Source organism: Humulus lupulus, chromosome 5 (genome assembly GCF_963169125.1).
Source record: "Humulus lupulus chromosome 5, drHumLupu1.1, whole genome shotgun sequence".
Lineage (NCBI taxonomy): Eukaryota > Viridiplantae > Streptophyta > Magnoliopsida > Rosales > Cannabaceae > Humulus > Humulus lupulus.
In genome coordinates, this window is record NC_084797.1 from 44,860,130 (window position 1) to 44,882,428 (window position 22,299).

The 22,299-nt window shown below is 36.7% G+C and overlaps 2 protein-coding genes across 2 annotated transcripts; both read right to left on the minus strand.

Annotated features, from left to right (window-relative positions):
* Positions 1-6,992: 6,992 nt before the first annotated feature.
* Positions 6,993-7,424, minus strand: LOC133779097 (uncharacterized). The gene is made up of 2 exons (XM_062219095.1): positions 7,184-7,424; positions 6,993-7,138 (listed from the first exon to the last, which is right to left on the minus strand). The coding sequence occupies exons 1-2, from the start codon at positions 7,422-7,424 to the stop codon at positions 6,993-6,995; spliced, it is 387 nt and encodes a 128-aa protein (XP_062075079.1).
* Positions 7,425-9,200: 1,776 nt separating this feature from the next.
* On the minus strand, positions 9,201-10,947 carry LOC133779099 (uncharacterized). The gene is made up of 3 exons (XM_062219096.1): positions 10,280-10,947; positions 9,400-9,930; positions 9,201-9,351 (listed from the first exon to the last, which is right to left on the minus strand). Exons 1-3 carry the CDS (start codon positions 10,945-10,947, stop codon positions 9,201-9,203), a joined length of 1,350 nt encoding a protein of 449 aa, XP_062075080.1.
* Positions 10,948-22,299: the final 11,352 nt, after the last annotated feature.

Here is a 22,299-nt window from a genome sequence, read left to right on the forward strand (position 1 = left end):
GTCTGTGAAATGTAAGCTAATGAATCAGATGTTAACATTTTTTAATATGTGTCAGTGAGAATACCAATCTAAAGCCAATATATAACATGTACTACAATTATTGATCAACAATAATATCCCAAAAAAGATATAATTTTTTTAATGCTCCAATAAAATATATATTATAAAAGCTATTTATATGTAAACAGCCAAAAAGAATTAAATAAAACATGCAGACCATATATATGAATAAAGGTCGTTATAAAAATGAAATGGAAAAGAAAATAAACGTGAAAATGAAAAAAATATTAAAAATAACCATAAATGAGATAATTTCCCAAAGTTTTACTTATCTCTTGACCTAACACTACAAAGAATTTTCCTAATATTCTATTGTTGTTACATAATAATGAGTATTATTTTATAAATAAATTAAGTTTACACACTTCCATACTAAATACGAAAGTCTTTTTTTTTCTTGTAAGAACAATACGACATTACTTAATTAATATTAAAATATCATGAACTCAAAATATCAACGCACATCTTATTGAAGAAGACTCATTGATAAACTTTCAAAATTTTGTCATTAAAAGTCTCTTCTCTAACTAAGTAACTAACAATTTATAGCAAAACATATAGAAATCTTAAGTTACGAAAGAAGAATATAAATATATAAATCTTCAAGAATGGAGTTGCTTGTAGGGTTTGTATTTCTCTTTTGTAAAAATAATGCTTCAATAGTACTTAGGATTGTAAATTCAAAAGGTCAGTAAGCAATTAAATTCAATTGGTTATAACACGTGGATTACGTGATGTAAATTTGCAAAAAGTAGTTGATATCCATGGGCAACCTTCAAACGACTTTTTTAATAGAGGTCTCCATGCAGCTTTAGTTTTTTTTATATAAACATATTCAGCTACTCTCAGCTTTAATTTTATTGTTATTTTTTATAAACCTATGCAGCTTTAGTTTTTTTTAAACGACTATGTGTTTGTTACTTGTTAGTTTTATTTCGTTAAGAGGTTAGAAAAATAGACGGAGAAATTATGTTGCTTGTACTACCATCACTACAATTATTATCAATGGAAATTATCGCAATATAATGTGACTTATATTAGGTTGCATTTTCGTATACGTTTCTATAACTAATGCATATGATAGTATCAAGAATGAAAGAGACTGGCCATTAAAAACTGGTAAAAACAAAACATAAATTCATCAAAAGATAATACAAAGTACATAAGATCAAATAAGTGAACTATTCAAAGTTAGTTATAGCAACCTAACATTTCATATGAGGTGAATATTAAACTTGCGTCTTATAGCAAACCAAACCAACTTAGCTAGCAACTACAAATTTCAAACATTAGCAGGGCCACCATCACTCCCTTTGTTCACAACATCTTCATTTGGCACTCCAGGAGTCACGCCATTGCTGCCACCTTCTTCATCATTGGCTGCATAAAAATCGGAGTCATCTTCCACATCTTCTTTGAAGCTCTTGATCACGTGAATGCCAACCACACAGTTGCATGGTTCAAAGGTTTGTTTGAGTGGGTCAAATAAACCCTTACAATAGTTATCATAAGCAGCCACAGCTTGAAATAAGCACTTATATGGAATTATGATGTTGTCTTGACTCTTCTGGAATTTATTGTATGCAATTTTCCAATTAGTGTAAACCCCAACTTCAGGGCCCTTGTACAATACGTAGAACATAGTGCATTCCTCCATCTCAACTTAACAGTAGGTTAATGAAATAACCAGAGGTAAAAGATTAAGTCCAATAATAAGTGTATGACCTTAAGTTTGGTGGAGACTTATTTGTAGAATTATTTGCTTATTATGAGTTGGCAGAGATCTCAATTTTCTCAAGCTTTAGGGTGAAAGCATTAGTTTGAAAAAAGTATTGAACAATTGATTATGGACCAGTTTTTAAATATATTAAAAAATTATCATTAACCAACGCCCTAAACTATTTACTTTCTAAAAACGTTGCTCGATTCATAATTATTATAAAATACCATTTTAGAGAAAATGTTTAGTGGGGCCTTGTCATTTCAAAACATGCAATTTGGGCCGAATAGTTTAAAATAAAAATAAAATGTATTTATGCAATCTTAAAAAATAAAAATATAGGTCCCATTGTGACAAATGAAAACATAAACCATAACATAAAATTTCATAAACTTTCTTGGCGTTCAACTAGATCGTTAATCGCTCATGGACACCTCGCGTCATACATGCCTAGACATCGAAACTCCCCACATCACTATGCGTGCCAAAAAGAAATCTTATTGCCGACCTAAAAGGGGGAAAAATAAGGGGGTGAACTAAATGTCCAGTAAGGAAGTACAAAGAAAATATAACAATCAACAAGAAACGCAAATCAGTCTATGTACATATTGTAAACTCATCGCATAACATAATAAATCACGTCATATATATTGATATCGTAATTATAAGACTTCATAAACATAAGCATAATCATACATCATGTGATCATGGCACCCCTATTGTCCATGTCACATCAAGAGATAACCAACAAAAGCATAAATCGGTAAAACCTCCTCTATGAGGAAAACAGGAACTCTGGTCCTCGAATAACCTCGGCACGTCCGCCCTATGTGTTACGTCATATCCTTAGTAACTCATTTGTTGTGTCGCATTCAGCACGCTAACAACCTACTGCTTTTCATATAACATACAAACACATATACAAGCAGCTTATCTCATAACATAATAGCTTATAACTTTGATAACATAATTCATAGAAATTCTAGCTAACTTTCTTGCTTCAAGTCCACGCAAAACTAAAGTGTGCGTACTTCACAACGAGCCTAGAATCACAATCAAACATTCGTCTTAATATCAAGTATGATTAACACATGCCCAACAAACATATTCGCACGTGTGCATGGTCCATGCACACGTGGCACAAGTTGCACCACACTATAAACATTCCATAACTTCACATAAAATCTTAAAAGAATAACCCATACTCTACTAAGTAATCCTTAATGGTTATATATCAAGAACCATGCACTTAATCAAATGGCATATATTTAAACCTAAAACTTTACTTGCATGTAACATGCATACGTGAGAGGATTCTTAAGATGCGCTTTGGAGTGTGTAGATTCTACCTATTTGTTTTATCGTCACTTCCTTAAAAATTCAGCAAGAATTAGTTTACCAACTTATTAACATTTCCATATTATCTCTTTGGATCATAAGGTCCTATTCTAGACTTTAATTTCACAAAATTTATTTTATATAACTAGTCATTTAGTTATATTTGCACCAAAATAATAAAATTCCGCTTATTATTTATATAAAAATTAAAATGATAACGCTTTTCTATGTCCCACAAAATAATTAATTTTAACAAAATTAATTAATTTCATAAAATACTCTTATTCATTCTATCATATTTACTTAGTTAATAAATAAAATAGAAATAAATTAGCCTTGTAAAAAAGTGAAACCTTCAAGGTCAAGAAATTTTCCGTAAGTCACAATTACGTGTAAGTTGGGAAAAGTTTAACTAAATAATTCTTTGGTCATCTTTTAGAAAATAATTTCACTTAATTATTTTGTAAATAAATTATGCATAATTATTTATGAGAAAATACACATCCAAATTATATTTTTCATGTATAAACTTTAAAGCATAAATTATTAAAATATATATTTGATATCTTTTAATTGAAAGAGATTTTCCATACAATTAAGTAAAAATCAGCAACCATATTATCACATAAATTTTAAGGCATGAGTTTTTAAAACATACTTTTTTTTTTCTATCATTTCAATTAAAAGCAATTTACCATATTACTAAGCAAAATTCAGCAAACAAGATACACCCATCATTCACAATTTTTTCTATCAAACCAAATTCTAGTAATCTTTTTTTTTTTTTTTTTAAAAAGATTTTTCTCAACTTTTAAACACTAAAAATCTGCATATATCTTATTAAGGAAAATACAATATTCATGTATGAAATTTACTATTTACTTGTCTTAGTTTTAAAATATGAATTTTGAGACATAATTTGCTTCATCTCTTAATTTATTTGCAAATTGCCATAAAATATAAAATAAAATCAGCAAGCATAAATTATATAAAAAAAAAAAATACTCATATTCATTTTAACCCCTCAACCTACCATGTCTCTATAATTTTTTATGCATTTCAATATTAAAATTAGCATGCAACAAATAATTTAATCATTTCAAAAACATAAACCCCAAGAGGAGATGCCTTGGCCGAGACATACTAACAAGCATTAATGAAAATGCAAAACAAATTTAAATATTACTACCATGCCTCCTAACTCAAACATACACATTAATATATTCAAGAACAAAGCATTACAATGTAGTCAACATTATACTCAAATATATTTTATTATTATATCAATGGAAATCTTAAGATGCTCCTTATTACAACAACATTTTCATGCTCATAATCTAAATAAAACAAAGGAACCTAAAGCCTAATATATGCCATGACCAAGAGACACATAGGGTTCAATATAGCAAAGTTCATCATCCAAACTCATCATGCTTCTTTATTCAATACATCAAGAGAATTAGTATAACATGCATAGTGTCAATAACAAAATATACCACAAACTTATCATGATTCTATTTCGAAAAGAAAAAGAAAACATAACCACACAATCAATCAATACTTGTGCTATGCATAAGAACCCTAGATTAGGCTCAACCAAAATCACTTCATCAATCCACAAACAAAATAATAGAAAACTCTACATGCATCATCTAGTCATAAGAAAACATCAAACAAAACAAAAACTCAAATCATGCAAGAACCCTAACGTGTCTAATACAACATTTACATAGGTGAACCCAAGATCAATATAACACCAAAACAAGGTCCTTCCTCACCTTGAGTACACCAAAGTGCCAAAATCTAAAAGCCTTTCCTTTTGATTGCTAGCTCCAACACCCTTGTATGATCACCAAACCATTAGACCAACCCAAAACCTACTTTCCATCAATCAAACATAAGAAATCAAAAGAAAATCTTACCCGTGTATGTGTAGGTCGATTATCTATCCAACGCCCTCTCTAGGTCCTTGTGAAATTAAACCTATCACCACCATTGCATCACAATATACTTAAAATCAAGAAGAAGGAAGAGAAGAAGAAGAAAACTATGAATCTCAAAGCTTACCTTAGGGATTTCGAAGCCCTCTATTCTCTCTCTCTTCCTTTCTTTCTCTATATGGGCGACTAGGGTTTCAAAACTGATAGTAAGAGGCTTAAGGACCTATTTATATGTAATGACCTAACTATTTCTAAGACCTTGGATCATTAAAACTACTAGACATAGCTACTGCTTTGAAAATAATAATCACTTTATTAAAATTCCAAAAAAACAAATATTACAAAATAGAATGTAAAACATGGTATGGGTACCCATTGTTTAAAACATAAAAACATTGTTTGACAAAACATAAAAAAATATAAACTTTAAATACTAGTTGCGAAATTACATCAGAACATAATTTTTTTTTAAAACTAAAATAACGTCATCCTCGATCGACACGCAGTCCACTCAGTCCGTTCATCCTCAACACACATGCCAAGCTTCCAAGAATCCTTCCACCTCCATATCTAACTTCCTGCATCACACTAAAAAAAATAAAAGGAATGAGCCTAATGCCCAGCAAGGAAAAACTACTAACACCATAAACATACACATAAAATCATATCATAACATATGCTATAAACATATCATAACATATACTAAAAACATATTATAACATATACTATAAACATTTTATAACATATTCCATATAAGACTATACTAATAATGGCCATTATGATATGTAGGTTCTTGACCAAATTCCATACCCCTTTCTTCAAGTATAGGCTAGTGGTTTCATAATCCACCCTTGTGGAAACACGAGGAGGGCAAGATGATGAAGCACCCAAACCTTGACAGTACCTTGCTTAGGACCCATTCTCCAAATTCACCCAAAATACACACTTTTTGGACAACAAATATTTGGGCAGCACCTCCCCTTGTTTTTAGCACTTTCCAAAATCAGAAAAATTCACCACAAACAATAATTCACCAATCCAATTTTCCACAACATCAATAATATCCAAAATACACCACTTAATCCACAATAATACCCAATTAACACTTAATTTCTTCAAAATCCAAAGGAATCTCACTAACTTTGCATAGATTAGAGTAGGAATTGCTTACATTAGAGAAAGACCCATTGATAATCCACCATTGTTGTTCAAAGCTTGAAGAAATTGAAGAAGTTTGAGGAGGATGAAGGAAATTTTGGATTTTGGTTAAAAATGAGGAAAAATATGTTGATTAGTGGAGAAGATGAATAATGATGGCAAAGAAAAAGGTTTAAGGGTGATGTAGATGAAATATATGAAGAATAATGGAAGAGGAGAGGAGTTTGTGGGTGGTTATGGAGGTTTTATGGTGATTGGGGTGGAGGAAAGTTGGAGAAGAGGAATAGAGGCGGGTAGGGATGTTTTGAATGTGTTGGGGAAAATAGTGAATTTTTTTAGGTTTTAAGTGAGGCCTGAGTCAGCACTGCGGCACAAGCCATTAGCGCCGCGGCGCTAATATATTTTTTTCATCAGCTCCAAGGGCCGCAACGCATGAACTGGGGCCGCGGCGCTAGGCCAAACTTCGAATTTTTCCCCAATATGTAATGGGGCCTTGCCACGAAACTAATGCCCCTAGGCGCAAAAGCTGCGTCACGGCCCTAATTGAAAGCCGTCCATTTTTTTCACGTTTTTCATGGTTCTCTGTTTCTAGTATTTACACATAATTACTAAAATTCAACGAAAAAGAAATAAAAATTATAATTGTTCCAAACCGAAAATTAAAATGCAAAGTGTACTTAATCTTGGGATGCCTCCCAATGGCGTTGTCGTTAACGTCATTTATTCGGACGCTGAACTCCTCTTGATTGTGGCATCAAGAGGATGGCGGACTTGCCCTAATCAAAATGACCATCAAAGTAGAGCTTCAATATCTTCCCATTCACCTTAAAATTACCAGTCTTCTCACTAGTTACTTTAACTGCGCCATATGGAAACACCTTAACAACAGTGTAAGGCCCGGACCACCTCGATTTCAGCTTGCCTGGGAACAACTTCAACCTTTAATTAAATAGTAATACTTATTGACCCAGTTTAAATTCTTTCCTAACAAGGCTATTATCATGCAAAACCTTTGTATGTTCCTCGTAAATTTTGGCGTTCTCATATGCCTCATTTCTGAACTCTTCAATCTCATTTAATTGCAGCAATCTATTTTCTCCTGTTGTTTCCATGTCCATATTTAGTGTCTTCATAGCCCAAAAAGCTTGATGCTCAAGTTCCACCAGAAGGTGACACACCTTCCCAAAAACCAACCTATATGGCGACATGCTAATAGGTGTCTTGAAAGCTGTCCTATACGCCCATAGTGATCAAGTTTCTTAGACTAGTCTTTCCTTGACCGTTGAACAATTTTCTCCATAATACTTTTCACCTCTCAATTTGAAATCTATTCTTGACCATTACTTTGATGATGGTAAGGAAAAGCAGTTATGTGTCGCACTCCATATCTTGCAGGTAAAGCCTCAAATTGCTTGTTAGAAAAGTGACTCCCTTCATCACTAATGATAGTTTGAGGAGTTCCAAACCGAGTAAAAATATATTTTTGAAGAAAATTGAGAACCGTTTTACCGTCATTTGCATGTGTTTCAGCTACTTCCACCCATTTAGAAACATGGTCCACAGCAAGCTAAGAAATTCACATAATATGCGAACCACGGGACCATCAAACTTTCCCTCAAAGCAAACAACTACTCATCTAGGAAATCATCACTAATCTTGACTTCATTCATGTTTGGAATTTCCTCCACTTCCAATCTAGACAAATGATCTGCTACGAGGTTTTCTGTGCCCTTTTTGTCTCTAATTTCCATGTCAAACTCTTGTAGCGGGAGAACCCAACGAATCAGCCTCAGTTTTGCATCCTTCTTGGTCATAAGGTATCTAATGGCAGAGTGGTTAGTGTATACAATTACCTTATTCTCAATTAGATACGGCCTAAACTTGTAACAAGCAAAAACTGTGGCCAAAAGCTCCTCCGTAGTGGCATAATTCAGCTGAGCATCATTCAAGGTCCTACTAGCATAGTAGATAGTGCGAAATACCTTGTCCACTCGCTGTCCCAAAACTGCTCCAACTGCATAATCGCTTGCATAACACATCAACTCAAAGGGAAATTCCCAATTTGGTGCAACAACTATAGGTGCTGAAGTAAGTTTCTCTTTTAGCACCTTGAAAGCTTGTATACACTCCTCCCCAAACTCAAATGGAACTCCGTTCATCAACAACCCAGATAGAGGCTTCGAAATTTTTTAGAAGTCTTTGAAAACTACAAACCCCCTTAACTGAAACTGGTGGTGGCAGATCTTCTATGGTGGAAATCTTCGCTCTATCTACCTCAATATCTTCACTCAAGATCTTGTGCCCCAATACTATACCTTCCTTGACCATAAAATGACACTTCTCCCAGTTTAGTACAAAATTAGACTCTTCACACCTTTTCAAAACCAGCTCCAAGTTGTGTAAACAATGATCAAACGATGAGCCAAAGACTGAGAAGTCATCCATGAAAATCTCGATGCACTTCTCGACATGTCAGAGAATATAGCCATCATACACCTTTGGAATGTTGTTGGTTCATTACATAGTCCAAATGGCATTCTTTTGCAAGAAAATGTGCCATAGGGACATGTGAATGTTGTTTTCTTCTGGCCCTCCTGTGCAATGGCTATCTGATGGTATCCAGAATAACCATCCAAAAAACAGTAATACTCATGGCCAACCAACCTATCCAACATCTGATCAATAAATTGCAGCGGGAAGTGATCTTTCCTTGTGGCTTTGTTGAGTTTTCGGTAGTCAATACAAATCCTCTAGCCCATGACAATACTAGTTGGAATCAGTTCATTGTTTTCATTCCTGACTACTATCATCCCTCCTTTCTTCGGAACCACCTAAATTGGGCTCACCCATTTACTATCAAATATTGGGTAAGCCACTCCTGTGTCTAACCATTTCACCACTTCTTTCCTCACTACCTCCTTCATTGGCGGATTTAACCTCCGTTGAGCTTAACTGGTTGGTTTACTGTCATCTTCCATCAAAATTCAGTGCATCACTGTCGAGGGGCTGATCCCTTTTATATCAACCAAAGTCCACCCAATGGCTTTCTTATACATACTCAGCACCCTCAATAACTTGTCTATTTCAATCTCAGAAAGCAATGCAGACACAATTACAGGAAGTGTCTCATTCTCCCTAAGAAACACATACTACAATTGATTAGGTAAAATCTTCAACTCTAACACCGCTGGCTTCTCAACTGAAGTCAACGGTCGCTCAGGCACTGAACCAAGTTCTTCAAAATAGTTTCTCTTCAAAGGCCCATAAGAAATTATCCATTTCACATACTCCATGGCCTCATTTCCATCCTGCTCAGTCAACTCCTCTTCAAGCAAACTCAACACAAGAGGATCTTCAACCCTCTTCATTCCCTCTACTATACTGTCCACCACATCAACTGAGAAACAACTATCACAGGCCCTGGGATAAGTCATAGCTTTGAGTACATTAAAAACAACTTCTTCACCTTGTACTCTCAACCGTAACTCACCCTTCTGCACATCAATCAAAGCTTTGCCTGTTGCCAAAAACGGTCTTACAAGGATAATTGGTACATTAGCATCCTCCTCCATATCTAGTACAATGAAATCTGCAGGGAAGATAAACTTGTCTACTTTAACCAGAACATCTTCAATAATACCCTGAGGATGTGTTAATGATCTGTTTGCCAACTGAAGAGTCACTATTGTAGGTCTTGCTTCCCCAAGCTTCAATCTTGTGAAAATAGAAAGCAGCATCAGATTAATGCTCGCCCCCAAATCACGTAGAGCATTCATGCTCTCAAAATTCCCATAGTGCAGGGTAAAGAATATAAATTTGTCCTTTTATAAATCTTTCTTTTATAAATCTTTGGACATTTTTTATTTTAGTTTATATATTTTTTTTTATATAGATTTCTATCTAATAGAATTAGTCATTTTTTTGTATTATATTTTAAAAGGAATAAATATATAAATAATAGCAATATATAAATAAAGTGAAGTATTATTATAATTATTATAATTCTAATAAAAAAAATTCTAATGTATTTCGAAGTTTTCGAGTTGTAAATTCAAAATTAAACTGATTTTTTTTCGAGTCAGAACAATAAAGATGATTCCAACTCCTAGGATCTCTCAGTTTCTGAGGGAGCTTCCTTTGCAGAATGGCACTGCACTCTTCTGTCAATGCCACAGTTTCATACTCTCCTATCTTTCTCTTCTTAGACAGGATGTCCTTCATGAATTGAACATAACTTGGCATTTTCTCCAAGGCCTCCACAAATGGGATGTTGATATGTAGTTTCTTGAATACTTCAAGGAACTTAGAAAACTGCTTATCCAAGTTGTTCTTGCGGAGCCTTTGAGGGTAGGGAATCTTGATGTGATGGTCAATGCTCACTGGTGGTGTACCTTCTTTGGCTGGGAGGTCTTCAGTAACCTTGTCTTCACCTTGCTTCTGTTCCACTATGCCCTGTGCCTGTTGATCCTGATCCTTGTCTTCATCTGACTGCTCTATGCTTGTCGCTTCATACTTCTTCCCACATTTCAAAGTAATAGACTGGCAATGTTCTTTTGGATTGACTTCAGTGGTGCTAGGAAAATTACATTGAGCTTGGTTGGCCATAAGAGTAGCCAATTTCTCCATCCGGGTCTCCAAGTTTATGATAGAAGACCGAGTCTCAGTCATGAATTGATTAAGGACATCAGACTGAGTGTCAAACTGTCTCGCAGGATTCTGTTGTTGTTGCATAGGTGACTGAGGTGGTTGATGTTGAGGCCTGAATCTCTGTTAATAAAATCCCGGAGTTGGTTGTTGAAATGACTGTTGTGGCTGTTGAACTAATGATTGGGGTTGTTGGTCATTCTTCCAAGAAAAGTTCGGGTGATTTTTCCATCCTTGATTATAGAAATTAGAGTACGGATTATTAGGCTGTCTTGGAAAATTCCCAATAACATGTGCTTGCTTTAATGGAAAATTGTTCACATCCCCAAATTGGCATTGTTCAAAAGAATGGGGTCCCCCACATAGTTCACACTTCACTTGAGCTTGCATCACTTGGGCTGCCACAGTATTATTTTGTAGGTGTTTTGTAAGAGCAGCTACCTGAGCACTAAGCATAGAGATGGCATCAATCTCATGCATTTCAGCCACTCCCTTTGGATTTCTCCTCTCACTAGGACATTGATAATTGTTCATGGCCATTTCTTCCAATAGTTCATATGCGTCATTGGCACTCTTGCTCATAAAAGCACCCCCTGCTACTGCATCAATATTGGTGCGAGTAGTACCGCACAAACCATTATAGAAATTGTGGACTAGCATCCACTTCTCAATACCATGGTGGGACACTTCCTCAACAAGTCTTTAAATCTCTCCCGTGCATCATAAAGAGACTCACCCTCCAACTGATAAAAATTGTTGATCTCTCCTCTCAACTTAGCTGCCTTTGCAGGAGGGAAAAATTTTGAGAGATATTTCTGAGCAAGGTCATTCCATGTGGTGATCGAATTAGGTGGCAGAGATACCAACCAACTCTTAGCTCGATCTCTCAAAGAGAATGGAAATAAATTTAATATGATGGCATTGTCACTAACTCCGTTCATTTTAAATGTCTGAGAGAGCTCAACAAAGTTAGCAAGATGCATATTGGGGTCATCAATTGGCAATCCCCCGAACTGAACAGTGGATTGAACCATTTGGAGTATTGCAGGCGACAGCGGGTGGTCTGATATAAGACTGTACCCCTGTCACAGTAAGCAACACGTAATCTCTCAAGCTTCTGGCTGTTGGGTTCTGACCATTACCTTGCTGAGCTTGATCCTCAACAACACCCCCGTTCAACCCATTATTATTATTCACTGGATCAGCCATGGTGGTGTCAACCCTTCTTTCCAACCTTTTATTCTGTCGATTCAGTCTACAAGTCTTCTCTATTTCAGGATCAATAGGCACTCGAATAGCGGGGCCTTGGTGTCGCATAAACTAACCTGTAACCTGAGATAAGAAAAATTGAGACAATGACAGAATTAGTAAAATTGAAAAGAAAATACCAAATTAGAATAAAATTCAACTATTTTAATATTAGCTAAAAGCAGTCCCCGGCAACGGCGCCAAAAAATTGTTACGAAAAATCCAACACGCAAGTATACGTATCGTTTTACAAGCAATACTCAGGTAAGTGAGATCGTTCCCACGAGGAATGTAGCTAAATACCAATTAATTGAATTCTTCTTTCTATTTGGCAATCGAAAATTGATTTTGTAAACGAAAGCATTAAAAGACTAAATTTTAACAATAGAAGCAATAAACAAGATTTAACCAAGGTTTGAATTATAGGGAAATTAATTTCAATTGCATCCACTTCCTATTTCAATAATACAAAACAATTCTTCTTCTACCTAATGTGATAGCAGATTATAAAATAACCTATATTCTAATTAAGACATATAGATTCTAAATTATATGGTAAAATCCTACATTTCTGTGGTAAATCACACATACAATCAACATCAAGGAATAATCCTATAACTACACAAGTCACACAAATACTCTCATTTTGTGTCGAAACCTATGTTTATTCAATTAGAGCATTTTCAACACTCATTTTTCAACTTTTGTATTGAAATCATAAATCATGGATAAGATGCCCAATCATATACATGCAATGATCACAAATATGAATAAATCACACATCAATAGAAGAAAAATATAGAAATTGTATTAATCCATAAAAAGCTTCAGTTAATCTCCATTAAAAACCCTAAATGGAGTTTAGCTCATAATCACAATTAACATATCCATAGTTAAATCTCTAAAACACATACTAAAACCAAAAAATAAAGTGAATAGAGAAGAAACTAGAATTAGGGTTGTCACAATTGCTCCGACCTTAATCTCCAATTTTCTTCTTGTTGTTTTCTATGTTCTAAAAAGTCTCCCCTCTGAAATTCACGTTAATCTGATTAAAAACAATGTCCTAATAATTTTCTGCCCAAATTCCCAAAACAGCCCTTCGATCAGTGAAAAACACATGTCGTACAGACACTAGCGCCACGGCTCTAATACGATTTGAGATTTCCACTTCCAAGCTGGATTTTTTACCTTGCTGCGGTCGCAATGGATACTAGCGCCACAATGCAAATGTTGGCGCTGCAGCCCAAAGAGAATTTTCTGCATCAAAGGCTTTTGAGCTCGGTTTAGCACTTTATCTCCACATTCCATTCCATTTGCCCAATTCTTGTGATTAAACCTGAAATCAAGTAAAACAAGTGTAATTCTGCTCCAAAAATGCTAAAACACAACAGTAAAACCTGAATCAAGACACTCAAAAGATAGGCTAAAAATAGCCTAACATTGAGCTTCAGCAGCCTCACGAGCCAGCACTTGGGTACTTTATTTATAGTACCCAGGGGCTGTTACATGATCAATAAGAGTGGGATCGTGGTTTGGTACACGATCATTGGGAGTAGAGATACGTGTCCACCTTCCCATGATTATGAGATCGTGGGTCTTCCCGTTGTCTTCTCTAGATCATGATCGATAATGCATGATTGAGACCTTCAATAAAATGCTAAGTCTTGATTGGTCTATGAGACTTAGGTGCTAGGCTTGAGGACCCTTTTAGAGCTTGGGTGCTAGGCTCGTTGGTCCTCTAGGTGCTAGGCTTGTGATCTTCTGGGTGATAGGTCTGTTGATCTTCTGGTGCCAGGCCTATTGATCTCAGTTTGAACGAGCGTTAGTTTTACCCACTGAAGTGTCTTTGGGAGTGTAGGCCGACCAACCTATGGAGGATAGGGTGGGCCGACCACCCCGAGGGGTTCTTGGGCATGCTTGGGCCGACCACCCCCAGAGGTTGGGGCCAGGTGCCTAGTCGACTTCTCTATAGGTCTTGGACCTATCTTTTTTTCTCATCGTTCTTTTCTCAATACTACGTCATTTTTCCCTGATTTGTGATGCCACATGCCTCTTTCTCATTCGCCACATCATCCCTGGATTTTTTAGGGATAACATTTTCCCCCCAAGTTTAGTGTAATGTGTTCAACATTACGGTAAACTTGATCTGGCCCAAGAAACATATTATAGTAGTACTTTAACAGCAAAGTCCCTTGGGACATTATGTAGTACTTTTATTAATCACTAATTTCAAGGATAATTGTAATTCCTAAAAATAATTATATTTTTCAAGGAAAATTAATTTCCTAAAAATCTAGTATATTTTTCAAGGAAATTTGAAGTCCTAAAAATATAATATATTTTTCGAGTTTTGAAGTCCTAAAAACATAATATATTTTTCAAGAATATTAATTCCTAAAAATACAAAATATTTTTCAAGGTATTTGAACTCTGAAAAATATAAGACATTTTTAAAAGAATTAGAATTCCTAAAAATATAAGATATTTTTCAAGGAATTTGAATTTCTAACCATACTAGATATTTTTCAAGGATTTTAAATTCCTTAAAATATGGTTAGCCTGAGAGGCTATAAGTAGGGCCTCACTCATTAGACTCCTAACCCATGCACCTCCTTCAAGATGTTCTAAGCTGTGGAATTCTTCAATTCTTCATCAACTCTGCGCATCTCCTCTTTGGTAAGTATTATTTCCCAATTTTTACGTTTTTGATGAATTTCTCTGAATCTCCTTGTTTAGTTTTATTTTGATAAAAAATAATTGACTTGTTTGAATCAAAGACTGTTCTTAATCAAAAATTGGCTTGTTCCTTGCCCCTTTTTGCGTGATGCTTAAGGTTTAGATCCCTATAGGCTGACCACCCTTTAGATTCATTGGCTTGGGCGATTTCCTGGCTTAGGAAATTAGGGCTGGGCGATTTCCAGGGTTCTCCATCTAGCCATAGGCAAATTCCAAGTTTTCAAATTCCCTCATAGGTCGACCATCTTAGGTTTTCCTTAGCCTGGGTGATTTCCAGGCTTAGGGGATTAGTGTTTAGGCCGACTACCCCTAGGGTTTTCTTAGCTGAGGGATTTCTAGGCCTATGTGCCCTATGATTGGCAGGGTTGTAAATTCCATCATAGGCCAACCACCCCTAGGGTTTCCCTTCCATTTACCTTGCCTTATGCGACTTCCAGGCTCACATACCCCATCATGGGCCGAGCACCTTAGGGTTTACATCATGGGCTGACCACCACACTCCCTGGGCAATTTCCTAGGATCCAGGGTCTAGGATGGTCAGCCCAATCATAGGTCGACCACCTGGGACCCTAAAAAAAAATTCTCCTCCTTTATTGAGCTCTTTGGGGTCTTCCTTGTACTGTAAAATTTATTGGAGACTTGAACCTTAGTCCTCTGGCATTTTTTTTTAGGTTTACATCCCTAGGGTGGTCAGCCTAAGGTGGTAGGCCGACCACCTATGCCCTTTCTTTCACGTTTTGTAAGCTTAGGGCCTAGGTTAACCCCTCTTTATGTCTTCGATCAATTTTTCCAAGTATGGGGGAGTCCTATGGTGGTCAGCCTGGGCTTAGTCTCACTAGGTCGACCCCCTATATATATATATATTTTTCCCCTGATTTCTTTATTTTTTCTGTTGGGAAAACTTTATACAGGATCTTTATTTATTTTCATGTATATCTAATATTAAACAAATTAATACGAGATAGCCTGAAACATGTTTCTAAAATTGAATTCAAAGAGAAACAAATAATAGAATACTTACAGTATACGCAGCGGAATGAAAGAGTCATTCCTTCAGTTTCTCTAACTCTTGTATCCTCTCTGTCGCGGAGTATTATCAAGAAACTGAACCGATCTTCTATTTTCTTCACAGCCTTCCAATGTATCCTTAGAATCACCTAGACTAGTGTGGGCAATTCTCAACACATGAGATAGATACAGAGAAGAAGAAGATAAAATAATCAAAGAGCCTTAGAAAATGACTTGTGTTTAGAGAGAATCTGAAACTATAAGAAAACCAGTGATTAAACTTCTATATTGACTTCTCTCTAAGCACTCTTTTTATAGACTCAATTAGGCCATTTAATTTAATTAAAAAATCAATAAAATAATAGCCATTTTAAAGCCCTAGGTCGAAATTATCATGGGCTTTAGGCCCGTGAAATTTCCCATTTGATTATAAGCCCATCGGACTTAAAATCAAGGCCTGTATTATTTTCTATTGATTTAATAAATTAAATAATTATTTAAATCCTTTATCAAATTAAATATTTATAACTTGAACCTTGATTTAAACTTATTTATTAATTTAGATACCAATTTATCTTAATTAATAAATCTGCCATAAATTCTCTTTTCTTCTCAAAATTACACAACTCTCTGAAACTATCCAAAATTGACCGGGTCAACTTTGATAATTCTAATTGATAATTAAATCAATTAATTGAGACTATCTAGATGATTTTATCCAAGGTACAATGGGGACCATGGGCTTATGAAATCAAGCTCCAATAAGTTATCATAAATCTAACAAATAAATTTACTAACTTATTAATTCCTTGTGAATCCACTATAGACTCGGAATTGCACTCTTGAATTCATAGAACGCTCTATAACAAATATAGATACGCTATTAATTATCCATTGTTACAACCATAATTGTCACTCAATCCTCTATAGACGGTCTACAATGAGATAGGACTAAAATATCCTTTTACCCCTCATTGTATTTTATCCTTAAAACACTTAGTTCCTTGTAAATGATATTTCAATAAACTAATTTAATTACTGAAATGAGATCTCTATCATTTAACACCTTGAACCAAACTAAAAGGAAACCATCGTTTCACTTCTTCATCAGAAGCTATAGATGTTCATATTTATGATTAACACTCCCTCTCAATTATACTACCAAGTTCCCAAGATGTAAGTATGGGCTAGTCCGTAGGGTAAGCTGGTAATGAACAAGTCAAAGAACTCAAATAATAAAATCAGTTAGAATACTAACCACTCAGAATTGAGATTGAATTGACCGATGGTCAACTATATGATATGACTAGAATAGATAATAATGGTATGTTTACTTATCTTATCAACTGTCAATATCGGTCCAGTCCGATGTAACAAATACATCAGATCTTATCTACTTTGCTAATGTTCTGGAAAGAACATAACACTGTAATGTGTAAGTAGATCATATCGTAGATTGGCAAATCAGTGTAAATCCTGTGCACTGACTAATCTTAGGACTAACTTATTTTGAACATGTAATCATATTTATATTCCACTGTGATTAGGTCACTATAAATAAGATTAGCTATATGCTCGGGATTTAATAGTGCCGACCCTCGATTTGGCCAATGACACGGAGTCAAATGTATGACAAAGTATAAAATAAGAATGAGAAAGATGATCTAATGGAAGAGAAGAAAACACCAAGAATTTATAGTGGTTCGGCCCCAATGAATGGTAATGACCTACGTCCACTTAGTGCTATTGTTATTATTGAATCTCAAAGTCGTGATCAAAGAACTAGGGTTCTTGAGTTTCACAAACCTTGAATGTATTACAATAAGACGATGAGCCATTCACTATAGCTCTTTTTTCTCTCAATATTTAGCAAAAAGACCCCGGAATCAAACGTCCCTTCCTTGAGCTATTTCATGCATATTTATAGGCTCAAGGAAGGTTACATATGCCAACGTGCCCTATCTTTCCTTAATAATCTCGTATCAAGATAATAATGAAGAAATATTCAATGCAGTTTTATAAGATTACAGCTTAAGAAGGAAATAAATCAGGTTATACGACCAGCCTGGTCGTATTAAAAATTAACCTTGACGATGTGGTGTGCTTCTGGTCGATAGTCGAGCAATACTTTCGCCACGTGTCAACCACATTGTGAGAAATCCTTGCCATGTCATCTGCAACCGTTTTTAGGGTAAACATTTGCCCCCCAAGTTTATTTATTGCGACTAGCAATAAGTAAACTTAGGAAACCGACTCTTCGAATACCCCACGAAATCTGTCAGAGTCGCCCATGCTTTCTTGAAAAGGGTGACCAATCATGTCTAATCAAGTCTTTTCGGTTTCTCAAGAATGTGTCCGACAGCCATTTCACTTCCCCACATTTAGAAAAAGTAATTCATGATTACCTCTTTTAACGTGTCGCAATCACTATATATAATTCCCCAAATCCATATTTTTACTTTTTACTTTTCACTCGCCATTTTCTTGTCAAGAATTCCTAAGAATCTCGACCTTTAGAGCCCAAAAAATTTGAGGAGCTTTCATTTCTGTTCTAAGGATCCTCCGTTCGAACACTCAAAGCTTTCGTTCCAGGCCCCTCTTTCCATTCAAGTAAGTTTTACGAACCCCTTGGACGTTTGAGATGCCATGCAAAACTGTTTTTTATGTATTCAAATCTGTGTTCTTGACTGTTCTTAACCAAAATTGTTTTGGGGTAATGGGCATATTAATCGATGCTTGATAAGAAGATGAAACAACATCTTGTAGGGGTTAAGAGCCAGTTTGGTAGTCGAGATTATAGATTTAGGGCGTAAAATCGAAGTAAAAATTTTGACTTTTAGGCTAGTTGAAAAACTGGGTTTTTCCCGCTCCTTCGGAGTCGAAAAATCTTTTTCTCGAAAAACTTTTTAATCAACGTTATTCCAACTCTCAACACAAGCTTTTAAGCTTAATGCTCTTACCTCCCCATTTCTCTGTTCGCAGCCTTTCATGCAAGATCCGTGGGGAGGTGAAAGACCTATCGACGACGACTTGCTAGCTCAATTGCTTGAGGACGAGGAGCAACCGTTGTTACTAATACCTGAAATTCCCTTTTCTTATGCCACTTCAAACACTCCATCGACCCTCATCCAAAATATGGGTCGAGCAAAAACTAAAGCCCAAAAAAAGAAACCTTCCAATCCTTCAAATCAGCCTGCTCCTCGGGCTGAAATTCCCTCGACCAATGGTCAAGATAGAAATATCCCTGACCCTAGCATCCAAACTCACGCTCAACTTCGAAATGTCATTCAACCAGATGTTGAATGGTATGTCGCCCCTTCTAGTCGAGTAACAATTAGGATGATTGCGAATTATATTAAAAAATACAGACTTCCTGTGGTAACCTTAGTCCAACCCACCAAAGACCAAAGGGCGAGCTTGCCTGGAGGTGCTTTCAGTGCCTGGTCGAGGTATCACATCGAGGCAGGGGCTACCTTGCCTCTTCATCCTTTTTTCCAAGGGGTGGCCAACTACTTCGGGGTCGCCCCATTCCAAATAACTCCTAACGGATATAGAATGCTTGCTGCACTCTATATCCTGTATAGCCACAAAAAATGGCATGTCCCTACACCACATGAGGTCAATTATCTGTTTGACCTCAAGTTTAACCCCAACCAAGAAAACACGGGGTTTTTCCACTTTTTTCACAAGGAAACAGGTCGCACTTTCCTATCTGACACCACTCACATATCAAATGTGGGGAAGTACCATCAGGAGTATTTCCTTACGACAGACATGGTTGCCAACAACCTGGCCTTCACCCAAGGAGGTAATACTTTAACACCCCTGGTCGTTTATTTTTCTTTAATTTTTTCCTGCACTTTCCTTATATTTTTACCGCCTTTCAGGCCCATGGTTGCGACTAGACCCAACTCCAGACATGGAGGTTTGATCAGCCCTCCTGGCCAGTATGACTGACGTGGAGAAGAGCATCAAGCATCTAGTCATAGAGGCTAACCTTAGGCTGGTCGGGCTTTTGGCCCCTCACCAGCGGGAAGTGCCATTGGCGAGGAGATTCCCGAGCAACACCTAGACGTGTCACAACCTCGAAGGAGGAGGATGGCTGGAGTGACAATACAGGAACCCTCTAGCATCCCGCGAGCTGTCGCTCCCCTTGCCCCACTGGAAAAGGGAAAAAGGAAAGCCACTGAACCTCCTACTCCCATCAACGAATCTTCAGATGAGAACGGTATTGATCTCTTGCTCTTAGATATTTTGCCAATTCCCTGTCACTTATTTGACAGGGACGGTAACTTTAAGTATACTCCAAACTTAAGTTCAAATTTCTTCCAGGCAGTAAGTAGTTCAGTAAGTAATGTAGCGACTAGTAGTTGTAGCACGGGTACTTTACTTATAATCTCTTTACTTTCATTTTTAGTTCCGTCTATATATCTTGTCTCACTGCTTGTGTTGTTTCTTTTTGTGCAGATATGTCATCTGAAGACGTGTTCGAGCATTACAAGGCTGTCGCTGCATCTTCTGGCAAGAAGAAGGACAGCAAGAGGACTTGGAGGGAGAGCAATAAAACCGCCTCAAAGAAGGCCCGAACTGAGGACCCTCTAGCCACTGTCTCTTTGAAGGAGAACACGCCACCTCCATCGCCACTCGAGCAGCCGGCCTCAACTCCTCTGGTCTACCAGCATTCCACTCCTCCAACACCCGTCGACCTTACCAGCCAAACACAGCACACTCAGACCGAAGGCTCCCTGTCCAGCATCATGGTCAGCTTAGCCAGGGAGAGGATATACAATCTCTCCAAACACAAACACAGTCAAGAGGCCATTGACGGAACCATTTCCATGGAGACTGACCAAATACTCAACCGAGGGTTGAATAAGATAGTTAGCATAAGTTACTTCCTGATGCTGAATAATTTGCTTTTGATTTTCTGCCATCGCCTTACCCTGTTCATCTGATTGCAAGGATTGCTGACCATGACTGCTGGCTGGCGCCGTGCGGGTGCAATAGTGTCCCAGACCAAAAAATTTGACACCAGGCTTGTTGAGGCTATGAAAGCGCTTGAGGGGAAAACCATTGACCTGCTCGAGAAGAACAATGAGCTAACTAAGCAGAATGGCGAGTTGCTTGAGAAGAGTGCGGAGCTGTCTAAGCAGAAAGAGGAACTGCTCGAGCAGAAAGCCACTCTGACTGAGGAGCTGCTGGAGAGTCGGGACGCCCAGAAGAAATCCAATGAAGACAAAGAAAGATTCAGGGAAAGGGCCAAACTCAACTACCAACAATCCAAACAGCTCAAGCTTGATTGGATTGCGAGCAGGCAGGAGACGGAGGAGCTGGAAAAGCACTTGAAGGATCTTGAGGAACTCGAAGCCAAGAACTTGGAGAAGTACAAGGAAACCACTCATCTTTGCTTCTACGAGTTTTGGAAGCACAACCTGAAGGCTAACTTCAGCTACCTCTCAGAACGCCTGAGGCGGACTCTAATGTCTCAGTGTGCCATTCTCCTGGAGGAAGAACAGAGGGCTAATGCTCTTGCTTCCCCAGAGATCTCTCTGGCAATAGGGATAGATGGTGCAGATAATGAAACTAGCGCAGCTGTCGACCAGGACGCTCCTCAAGACCCTCCAGCCTCTTAGTCTTTTCCCTTTCTATCTTTAATCTTTTAATTACATGACCTACGGGTCGTGATGTAAAGACAATTTTAATTTTCTAGTTAAAAATTTATTGCTGCATGGGCAGCTTTTACTTTTAATTGAACAATTACATCCGAGCAGTAACTGCTCGTGGTGTAAAAGGTTTCCTTAAGATATTATAATATTTTCATTTTATTATAACATATGTTCGCATGACCAAACTTAGCATAGCACTTTGGTTTGATTTAACAAAATAAAAAATTTTGAAAAATACTCTAAGTACCCTAGCATGCTTTCACTTATTTTGCTCATGTGTTTACATACCTTTCGATATGCCTTGCTTACTAGATACCTTATATGCCCCCCAAGTGATCGAGGAGCTTTAGGTCCTTGGTCACTTGCCTTGACCAAAACCTATTTGAACAATACTGCTCAGAGCAAAATAATTAAAATTGTAATACAGCAAAACAACACACGTAATGAGCAAATACTTGTAATAAATACAATAATTGGCAAGAAATGACTAGCTGCGCACAGTCCCTTATATTTCTCGTACTAAATGGACAAAACATGTCTGTACGAGTGATCAATAAGATCTTACACTTATAAGCGATTCAATCACATAAAATGACCAACCTTTTTTCAAAACATGTCAAAAGTAAATTAATACAAGCCAATTCTTTAAGCAGAATTGTTTATTGATAGTACTTGCGCAGGTATTCTCCATTCCAATAGCGAGGAACGAGATCTCCATTTAAGCGAGCAAGTTTATAGGTGCCTGGGTGAAGGACTTCTTCAATCTGGTATGGCCCTT